The sequence below is a fragment of the Cupressus sempervirens genome, chromosome 4 (genome assembly GCF_028749045.1).
Source record: "Cupressus sempervirens isolate cs-2001-9-10 chromosome 4, ASM2874904v1, whole genome shotgun sequence".
Taxonomy (NCBI): Eukaryota; Viridiplantae; Streptophyta; class Pinopsida; order Cupressales; family Cupressaceae; genus Cupressus; species Cupressus sempervirens.
Genome location: NC_143121.1, coordinates 786,516,264 through 786,528,209, shown reverse-complemented (window position 1 = coordinate 786,528,209; position 11,946 = coordinate 786,516,264). Strand labels below are relative to the sequence as shown.

The following is an 11,946-nucleotide window of genomic DNA, read 5'->3' as shown; positions in this document are numbered from 1 at the left end:
AAGACCTTTGCTGATATGAAAGATAGGATTATAGTCATATACCTAGATGACCTTACTATGTTCTTAAAGAAAAGGAAAGATCATATGGAGGATTTAAGAAAAGTGTTACAGAGATGTAGAGAACATGGTATTTCCCTCAACCCAAAGAAGTCAATTTTCTGTGTGACTGAAGGAAAACTCCTCGAACATTATGTGTCCCAAGAAGGCATTAGAATTGTTCCTAGCAGAATAGAGGCCATCCAGAGATTAAGTTTTCCCGTAAATAAAACAAGGGTTAAGTCTTTCTTTGGACAAGTGAATTTCCTCAGGAGGTTTGTTCCTGATTTTGTAGAGACCATTAAACATATAGTGGATATGATGAAAGGGAATTCAAATTTCAAATAGAATGAGGTGGAAAAATGAGCTTTTCAAGATATTAAAACTGTAATTGCTAATGCTCTAGTGTTATGCCATCCTAATTATAAACAGGACTTCATTATTTATTGTTATGCGTCAAAACATACATTGTCAGCTATCCTTGTGTAGGAGAATGACAAAGGAATCCAAGCTCCCATTGCTTTCATGAGCGTACCCTTAAAGAGTCGCAAACTAAAGTATTCACAGATTGAAAAGCATGCTTTTGTAGTGGTAAAAGCTCTTAAAACGTTTCATTTCTATATTTTGCATTCACATTCAATAGTCCATGTCCCAGATGTAGCTGTGAAGAGCATATTGGCATAGCAAGATATAGATTGTAATGCAAGAGGAGCATGGGTGGCAAAGATACAAGAATATGATATTGAGATTAAACCTACTAAGCTAATGAGAGGGAATTCTCTATGTAGAGAAATTGCAGAGAACAAGACCACTAGAGAACCTGAAGAACTGAATGGGAAGCAGTTGGTGCTCATAGTAGGTCTGTACGACTCTTGGTTTGAGAATATTTCTTACTTTCTAACATATGGTGAATGTCCAGAAGGTATAAATGCAAAGCAAAGAAGAGACCTTAGATTGAGAGCTGCCAAATATGTGATTTGGGATGGTAAGCTTTTCAAAAGGGCTATTGATGGTACATTCCTGAGATGTGTAGACAAGCCACATCAAGAGAAGCTGTTGAAGACATTTCATGATGAAGCTTGTGGAGGAAACTTCTGTTCTTTAGTCACGACCTTCAAGATATTGAGACAATGCTATTACTGGCCTAGGATGTTCAAAGATGCATATGCCTAGGTAGCAAGATGTGAAAAGTGTAAATTTTTCTCTAGATGTCCTCAGTTAGCCGCCTTGCCACTGAGACCCGTTGTTATTGAAGGCCCTTTTCAAAAATGGGGTCTTGATTTCATTTGTTCGATCACCCCTGTATCTAGCACTGGTCATCAATATATAATCATTGCTATGGACTACTTCACCAAATGGGTAGAAGCTAAAGCAATGAAGAAGAATACCACAGAAGTGGTGTGCGAATTCATAAAGGAGAACATTCTAGTCAGGTTTGGAATTCCCATTAAGTTAGTGATGGATAACGCATCCTATTTTTCATCAGTGGAAATCACTAACTTTTGTTTTGAGCATGGGATTACGGTTAGCCATTCATCTGATTATTTCCCTCAAGGAAATGGTCAAGCAGAGTCTAGCAATAAGAACTTAATCAACATTGTCAAGAAGCTAGTCTTAGATAATCAAAAAGTCTGGCACAAGAAGATTCATGAGGCACTCTTGGCAGATAGGGTGACACCTAAGAGGGCAATTAGCGTATCCCCATTTGATTTGGTTTATGGGACTAAGGAAAATCTGCCTTTACCTTTGGAATTAGCTACAAGTAAACTCAGAACAGTAATCGAAGATGATACTTATAAAGACGGTCTGGAAAAGAGGATCCTGTATCTAAGTAAACTGGAAGAAGAGAGAATGGAAATGGTTGATCACATCACACACAACCAAATGCGAGTGAAAGAACTTTTTGATAAAAGGACAAGGCCTCGAAAGTTTATGGTAGGGGACACGGTGTTGCTTTGGGATAAAAGAAGGGCTCCAAAAGGAATGCATAAGAAGTTTGACACCATGTGGAAGGGTCCTTTTAGAATTCAACATGCATTTGAAAATAATTCTTTCAAATTGGCATATGAGGATGGCAAAGTACTACCCCTGACTTATAATGGTCAAGATATGAAGCTCTACCAAGTTACCAATTGAAAACAGGTAACCCCTGTGCTGTGTTGTAGTAGGTTAGTGTTTTGTGTGTTTCTTACTTAGCCTATTCCTTTTAGTTTCCTTTTCCTTGTTGATTGTCTTGTTTCGGTTTTGTTGTGTTGCCACATTTTATTCCTATCCTTTTGTGAAACTAGAGATCCTAGGCCCCTAGCTTGGGTATAGTTCTACCCAAGTCCCTAGTCAGAGCCAACTGTTGTTCCACTTTTTCACCTTGTACCAAGTTTACAAAGTGGAGTACCTTGTGGCTTGTTTTATTCAGTCAATTCAATAAGTCTTTACTCTCTTAGGTGATGATTTTCTTCATTGGGCTTTTACCTTTGGCCTTCTCCCTCATGATGCATAGCCGGGTGGGTTTTCTTTGATTATCATGAGTCACGTGGGTAGTTTAGATCCTTACCTAATGAAGACTCTTGGACTGTGTTATTTCATATGATCTACTTACAGTCTATTCCAATCTGGACAAAGAAAGTTGGATTGGCAAAAAATCAAGTATCGCCTTCTCCTTGGTGGATTTCGCATCCCAAAGGTTATTTTCCGCAAGGCCTTGTATATGCAATCAAAAACTTAATTGGTGCGAAGTAATTTGTTTTTTTTTTGAAACATCCTTCATACATCATCATGATCTCATCACTTGGATTGATCAGAATTCAATGAAATGATTGGAAGGATGATCGGCAAAAAATGAGGAGAGAACCTCTCCGTGGTGCATTTTGAAGTCAGAAGTCAATTTTTTGCAAAGGCTTTCACAAGAAGGGAAATCGACATGATGGGTCCCACCTTTTCTACGGAAAAATCACTTTGGGATTTTCCAAAAGGATATAAATAAAGAAACTAAGGTAAGGTGAGAAAAGGAAAGGTGTCGGCGGAAAATTGGAAATCGGCTTCTCCATTACGGGTTTTCTACCCTCATAGGCGATTTTTCGCATTGGGTGAGAAATCGTAACTGTAAGCATGGTGAGTATGTGGATTGATCGTGGATTGTTTTTGGGAATGAATTGAGAGTAGATCAGTCAAATTCGTCGGGTTATCTCAAGCAGAATTAGATCGTGCAAATTTTTTCCTAGGGAGTACATCGTTTCCATTTTTTCACAGAAGGGTTAAAACGAGAGGTAAGATTGTAATTAATGACCGTTGAAACCAATGGGAATAGTGAAAAGAAAAAGATAAGTCCATTAGAATTTTTACCTTCACTGATCCAATGGATTCAACCTTAAATTTGCTCATGTGGCACAATTTATGAAATTTAACAGGCAAATCTAGGGTTTTCTATAAAGAACAATGTAACAGACTTTCCAACTCCCGCTTTACTATGATACTATTTTGATTGAATAGTGTTTGCAATAATTTTCAAACTGCTAAGTGTGCTTCTTATACCATTTTCAACTGTTGATATCTGTTACTACACATCAAGCAAAATGGCAGTAAGATTCATGGCTTTCGATGGATTGGGCGGAATTAAGTCTATGTGGTCGACCATCACGGATACTTCACTCTGTTTCTACGACATGCAGGACTTTCAAAGGAGATTGAGAATAGAGCTCATTCATCCTATCATAGAGAAACTTAAAGGAAGCGGATTAGTGTAAGTAGCCAGATTCCCTATAGCAGTACAAGCCCCAGAGTTGATTCTAGAGTGCATCAACCATTACAACCCAGACACAAAGTAGATTCTCTTGCTCGATCAATCAATTTTGATTTCAATTGATAGGCAAGTAGTCATGAATTGTCTACGAATTCTCAAGGGAGAATAATTTTCGGACTTAATAGTGGGAGGGGCCATGTCAGAATTCTCTCTGAAGAAGATGGTCTGGAGGAGGGAGATCATGAGTTCTTGGTTCCAGAAACCAAGGGGAGCAAAGAGTAAGGTTCCTAAAACCCTTTTTGGTACTGACCTCAAGCAAAAGATTGTGGACATCCTAGTTCTGTTACATTGACTCAAAGGTGAGGTAGAAGCCTTAAATTTTGTAGAATAGTTTTTCTTTCTAGTGCAAGTTATCTGCTCGAATACATAGTGTATAGACTGGGTGCATGAGGTCAGTGAGCATCTTGCTAGAGCTCTTGCTGTAGCTAAGTTTTACAATTCTTTTTACATGTCTTCTTTCCTAATATACATGTTGGCTTCCCTCCAATTATGACTGGAACTCCCTAGAGTTGAAGAGTTTCCTGATGATGTTAAAAGTTATGAGTTTTACCCATGCTTATAGTTACAAAATAGTTATGTGGACTTTGTTAGAGTTAATGATGCTTTCACTATGAGAATTTGCAGAGAACTTCAAGGATGCCCAGAATGGAGATTCAGCCCAGAAGCGATGGCGGCCATCAACCGATTTGGTTGCTATTTCATACAATTCTCATTCTTTTCTTATCTTCATCTTGCAGCTTTTGATGGCTTCCCTATGAAGCTGCCCAGATACCCAAATGATATGATCATGCTCGTGGAGATCGTGAGACAAGCTGTTTAGGTGAATGTGTTGAGTGCCAGTCTGTAGAAGAAGGGACATGAATTCCCCATTAAGGTCAGAGCTTACAGTTGCGAGGCCAAAATAGATGCAAAGAATATTCTCAAAGTATTTGAGAGTAAGTATAAATTGGAGGAGCATGATGTTGTAAGGCCTATGTTCGATCCAAAAGGGTATGCCTAAGATGTGCTTCAAATTCAGAGTGTGATCAAACATGTAATCACCATGGGGGATTACTGGGCAGACTGCAAGAACGAGTTGGAAAGTCATGATCGTGCATTTACCAGATTCACGGTGGACCAAGTGAAGATGTATGGCATCAATTTGGATGTGGAAGGAATAGAAGATGATGGTCAAAATATGTATAGCAATACATATTTGACTAAGTTGAGAGATACAGCAGTCAGTTCCGAGCCATATGTAAACATTGAAGAAGATTTTGATGTTATGATGGCAAGAATCATCAAAAGAACCAGAAAATGGGTCGAATGGATAGCTAAGAAGGGTCAGAGCAGAAGTAAAGCTACTCAAGCTTCTCCAACTATAGCTACCCCTACTTCATCACAGAATGCTACTCCAAGTGCCACAACTACAGCGGTTCAAGGACCAAATTAGTCTACAGGAGGAGGCGATCAACCCCCGGAGAAGAATATTCAAATAACTCCAACTTGCTAAGGCGGATTTCTACTAGTCATCGGAGCTCAAACTGAAGCAGAGGAAAAAGGAGCCAAAGAGCAGAAGAATGGAGCTATTGCTCTAATTTCACCCTCCTCTGCCACTCTACCTCCATCTCCATGATTTGCCCCAATTCCATCACCTCATGTAGCTCCTATTTTACTTTCTCATCAAAGCCCTATTCCATCTGTAGCTACTCCTCTTTTAAAGCCTGATGATTCCCCTATTCAAATTGTGGAAGTTGGAGATGACTAGAGTAGTAGCAACGAATCCACTGAGTCAAAAGAAGCTACAAAGAAGACTCAAGAAGAAGGAAAGGCTCCTGGTTCATCCTGGCTTCTCTCTCAAGATCTGAAGAATCCTTTTTTAGTAGCTGCAGTGGCAACAACTCAAGTAAAGAGGAAGATGTTCAACATAGAGTCTCTTGGAACCACCTCCAAAATAATTAGCACAAAATCTTGGCTTGAAGATACTCTGGAGAAGAAAGGAAAGAGGAAAGAGGAAAGTACTCCTGCAAAAGATATTGTATCTCAGCCAGTTTGCACAGGATCTGCAATAGTGAAAGCTAAGAAACAGAGGACCCCGTCGATACTAGGACAAGATACAAAAAAAGGGCATTTGACTATGGAAGTGGCAAAACCAAACAAGGTGGGGAGAATTGAAGATATGACACCAGGAGACTTCACCCTACATTCTATTGATCTCAAAGAAACTAGGCACGATACCAAGGTGGGCCTATGGAGATCGACCAATGATGTAATAGAAGAACAACTAGAGAACCTCAAGTTGTCAAAGATCAAGATGAAAGCAGAGATTGAGGAATTAAGGAAATTTATCAGATAGCTAGTTGTCCCTTTGGCAACTATTACTGGTGTGCCTACCACTGAGAATCCTTCAATAGAGGAGGTGCAAGCTTTCATATCTTAATTGCAAAAAGATAGGCATTTAGGCCAAATTGGGAAAGAATGGATCGAGAAGCTCAATGTAGATGGAATGGCTCTAATTGACCAAATTGGCAATGCGATCATCTGGCTAGAAAGAGAGAAAGATAACATTATGACCAATAGTAATATCTTAGCTGGAGAAGAGGCGAAAGGTGCTGAGTGCGTCTCTCTTTTAAAAATGGTCGTTCAAATGAAAGCCAAGGATGCAGTTGAAGTAAAGATTTTGAAGAAAGGAAATGAGCCCCTGAATGAATGGCTCTAAAGCATGCAATTCAAGCTAGAGATGATTCAAGAAGCTGAAAAAGGTCTCAGAGGAACATTAGATAAAGCCAGCAAAGCCCAGGAAAGATCATTTCAGCTCATGGGAAAAATGCACACCGAATCACAAACCAATGGGCAAGGGAAATCCATCATTAACATAGAAGTAATGAAAACAACTTTTCTATGTATTTGAGCAACCTATTCGAGATGACTTCGAGCAGCCAAAACAGAGTATCAGAATTACAAACACTTGGCGGGTGTGTGTATATGGCTGCTGAAGAAGCGACAAATTTGCAGAATGAGGTAAAGGAGTTAGCACAAGAACATGCAAGATGGCTCCTGAGATTCACTAATGTACATGTACCTAGCCATGATGAATTAATTCCAATCATGGTGGCTAATAAAGCATATAGGGCAAAAACTGAAAAGGGAAAGAAGTCCAAATTATTCAAGATTCCCCTCTTTCCGTTTTCTGTTATTTAACTTTGTAATTATGTCAAAATGTTAACATTGGCATCTTTGCCATCTATCATTTGGAGGAGATGAATTGATTAAAATTATTTTGTAATGATCATCTCTCTCATCCTATATGTAGAAATTGAATGATTAATAAAGGGTCAACAAATTTTTGGTGTGAATCGGGTTGCAGAGACAACGAAGTTTTGTGCCATTTCTTTATTGCCTGCTTTCCCCATCTGTGTATGTTGTATTTCCTTTGATATTAGATAGGAATGGTTTAATGAACAGAGTTTCATTTCATTATTTCAGTTTGATAGGGCTGGTAAATCAATCACAGAATTGGAACTGGTTATGGGAAATATTTCTGTTAACTTTTGTTTCTATGTACATTTCGTCATATCTTTCTAATCTATTCTGAGTTTGTTTCTTAAGCATCGTGTTACTCTATTGCATATCAAAAACCATAAGATTGTGAGATTTTGAATCCAATAGTATCTGTCAGTTTCTCCATTTGCATTATCATACCTTCATACTTTGCATTTTATATCATCGTGTTATAAAATTCATAAGACTTTGAAGATCATCAACATAACACCCTTGCATTTAAATCCCTGCCTAAGTTTTACTTGTCTGGGTGAAACTTGGTTTCCTCTCTTGCTCTTAGGTTAAGGGCATACCCAGCATTAGTCTTGGAAATAAAACATAATTCCTTGCATACCATTCATATAGGGAGTTGTACCTACCAATTCAGAGAAAAGCCAGTAATCATAAAATGGCTTTTTCAACTATTGTAAATAGATATTGTTCACTGACTAGGCATTAAGAGTCACATTTCCACGAAAGATTGAAGAGAAAATTTTTTTTTACCAACATATTCCACCATAGATGCTTTGGGTAAGAGATATACTATGCCATCCTTTGATGTTTTTTGTGATCATTTGAGTTGAGAGAAAGCTAAGCTCTCTCACTTGGATTCTCTCATAGGTTAATAGTCATATGCATTGGTAGCTCGACCATCTTTAGGGATGAAGGAGAAGACACATAAATCTCATTCTATAAAGTCTCAAATTGATTCTAGCACTCATAGTTCATCAAGGCTACCTCCTCCTAAGGGGGGTAAACCAAAAATAGAAAGCCTAAAGTGTTCTTAATGTAATAACCCTAATCATGATGAGTCACATTACTATAAGAAGTTAGATGGCTATGCCAAAGAGGTTTCAAATCTTATAGCTCTCCTTTAGAAGAGAAACATTAGTATTCCTTCTACTTCTCATAGACCTTCTTTATCATTATCATTTCAGTCAGATGGTAAAGATATGGGAAAGGGCCATGCACTATGTACAACTGCTATTCCTCATTCTTCTAGATGGTTACTAGATTTAGGTTTTTCAAACCATATGACATCTTCTCAGGATTTTTTCTCTTCTTTTGAGGCTTCTCCTACTCTACACATTGTGATGGAGAACAAAACTATTATGACTATATATGGGAAAGGTTCTATTGACATTGATGATGGTACATTTCATGATATACTTTGTGTTCCATATTTGTCCTCTAACCGTCTCTTTATTTATCAAATTACACATAGTGGGATAAGAAAGACAATTAAGTTTGCATTGGATTCGGTGCATATCAAAGATAGTGAGACAAGAAATATTATTGCTATAGGGACTGTTAATCATGCTTCCTGTCTATATTCCTTCTCCAATTTTGGTCCACCATATCCACTACTAGACATTCATTCTCTTTTTTCATGAGAGTCTACTAAGGTGAAGTCAGGTCTCCTTAACTTATGTCTTATACCTAAGACTAGTTTTGTGACTTCTACACCTCCACCTCATGTGTAGATTCTATCTCTTGCATAGGATTACTCTTCAACACTACCTATTATTGCATCTCTAGTCATCAAGCCACATACTATAGTTGTTGAGGATATATCACAGAACACACATCTCCTCTTAGATTATAGATTCAACCCACCTATTAACTTACATCCATTGGAGATTATATTTTAGGATTCTCATGCTTTCTCCTTTGAGAATCAACTAGGACTTCTAGCTGCACCTTACATACATGAGTTTTATCATCCTTTTCCACTACCTCTGTTTCCTTCATATTAGAACCACATTGGTATGCACATCGACATAAGAGTTCTACCATTCTAAGGGGGGTTATGGAGTCTCAAGCTTCTATCATGGAGGATTTCATTGTACTTATGGTCTTGAAAGATTCTCTTGAGATGTTTCATTTGTGCATCCTTTTTCTATCTCTTTTTGGAGTAGAGTTTTTCCCACTTGGTTTTCTCTATTCTTTGTTTGTAGAGGTTTGGTTGTGACTAGGTACCTCATTAGGAATTGTAATTTTCAGCATTGTAATTTTCTTGCATTGTTGCTCATCTTAATTGGGGGTGTTAGAGAAAAAGATTAATTTCATTTCATTTATTAAATTACCTTTTCTCACTTCTCAAAATTTCCCTTTATACACTTATGCATTCACATTTAATAATTAATTAGTAATTATTAAATGGATTTTTCCTTTTAGGTTACCCTTTTTTGGGTTTCAATCTCCTTATATAAGGATAGATATTTTGTACTTATCTCTTATCTTTTTCATTTCTAAGAATACAATTTGCATATTTTCAGAGCAAACTCTTGCCTCTTCTTGTCCTTTTCTTCTCTATGATAGGATTTTATATGCATGTATTCTTTGGGCTTTGTGGATTTTTAATGTGTATAACTCAAATCCTTCAATATGCTCTTATTTTAGTAGAATATCCAAGGAATATACCTTTATTTCTCCTTGCATCAAACTTACACAAATCTTTATCTCTAGATTTATATATTATATACTACCCAAAATTTTAAAGTATTTATTAGTAGACACATGGCAAAACCAAATCATAGTATGTCTAACTACTTCCATCTTTGATCTACACTTGGTTAAGAGAGTATACAATGCTTAGAGACTCTCCCTAAAGTATCTATGCAATATTCCTTTCTAGAATTATAGTTATAGAAATATCTATTATTGATCTATTCTTCATTTTGTATATACCCTCTTTTTGTAGAGTCCTAGGAACATAAAACTATCTAAAACTATCTCTAAATTATATACATCTAGCGAAATGCATTAAACTCATTTGATGTAAAATATCCAACTCTAGTTAATCTCAACTTCAATTTTAGACCTATTCTATTTTCTGCAATTGACATAAAGGCATTGATCTTACCAAATTATTCCATTTATTTCTTTCAATTAATAATATAAAATATCTATCTCCTTACAAAATTCTAATTTTGGTAGGAGCACACAAGTCAATATGAACACAATCAAGTAATCCATTTGAATTTTGTTTATTAGAGTGAAAATTAACTCTTGGTTTCTTACCACATAGATATTAATTATAAAAATTACTACTAGGATTCTGTAAGAAAAAGTGATTGAAATGATAAAATATAATAAAATGAAATAGTATGAAATAATAGATTTAATCCAAGAGAGCAAGAAGATTTTTACCATACAAATGATACAAGATCAATGGAGCAATGCCAAAGAGGAAGCAACACAAGAGACAAGGATTTGATAAAGGGAAAGCAAAGAAAACCCCTTGTGAGTATTATGAATGAGGAAAAATAGAGAGAGAGAGAGAGAGAGAGAGAGAGAGAGAGAGAGAGAGAGAGAGAGAGAGAGAGAGAGAGAGAGAGAGAGAGAGAGAGAGAGAGAAATAGCTCATTTACAATAGCATAAAAAACTTGATGTGAATAATGGAGACTAGATAAAAATGAGAGAGAGAAGCACTTCTTTTAAAGAGATGAGAAAGGAGTTGCATGTCTTTGCATGTGTAACTCTCATTTTTATGAATGCCACATTCATAGAAGGTGTGTGCAAAGTGTCAAGTTCCTCTTAAGGAAGAATATCTATTTTTCTTATTAAAAGAAATACAAAAATGAGTTGTCCTCACAAGTGGACAATAGGACAAGAATGACATGTCCTTTACATGTGGACTAGAGGAAAAATAAATAATAAATAAGGGATACCTTGGTTTATCCCAATAAATAAATAAATACAACCAAGGAAAGATTACTACTTCTAACATCCCCCTTTAATCTTTACTTGGGGAGATTTTATCAAAGGGTGTCAAACCCAATTTTCAATAGTACAACTTGATTTTTTTTGAAATATCTTCATTGTGCAAGAGGTCTCTTATTATTGTGGGTACATCATTGGAGAGCCAATAGAAGTGGATAGTCCTTTAAGTGTGTTAGATCTTCAAGTGGATTCATGTGGCATAGGATCTTTACAACAAATAATGATGTCTTGTATGTGCTTTGATGGATTACCTGAAACATAGAAACAAGAAAAAAAGTAAGTATCCTCAAGGATAATTTCATCTTATATTCAAGTTAGAAACTTTTTATGTATAAGTAAACTCTTATAAAGTAAATATAAGTGTAACTTGGTACCACAAAGAAATCAAGATAAATCATATCCTACAAAAAACAAATATGTTATCAAAAACCTCAAGAAAGGAATATAAAAGGCACAAATGACCATAGAAAAAGTCAAATAATGAAACCAAAATCAATAGTGCATCAATCACGTGGATATAGATAGTCCACTAATAAGTCATTTCACAACAGGTTAATGGGTGATTAATCCATAGCCTGCATGACTCACGATTGAAGCAATGAAGTATACATAACATTATATGGCATATTTTCAAAGATGTCAAAGGGAAGAAGTATGAGTATTAACAATATATTTCTTTCAAATAAGAGTAAAATGCTTTCAAGATGGGTTAAATTAACTGAAATTGGAGGGAAACTCCAAGAATAAATGGTATAAACCATAAAGTGCCAATATGGCAATAGAATGATGCTAGAAAAGCATAAACTACACTTATGTGCTAATTAGTAGAACAAAATAAATGCTGAAGGTAATAGTGTATAATAACTCAT

The 11,946-nt window shown here is 36.3% G+C and overlaps 1 protein-coding gene across 1 annotated transcript; it reads left to right on the top strand.

Moving 5' to 3' along the window:
• Positions 1–801: 801 nt before the first annotated feature.
• LOC149563756 (uncharacterized) lies at positions 802–2,172 on the top strand. Its single transcript, XM_089828242.1, has 2 exons — positions 802–1,021; positions 1,703–2,172. Exons 1-2 carry the CDS (start codon positions 802–804, stop codon positions 2,170–2,172), a joined length of 690 nt encoding a protein of 229 aa, XP_089684368.1.
• The last annotated feature ends 9,774 nt before the right edge of the window (positions 2,173–11,946 follow it).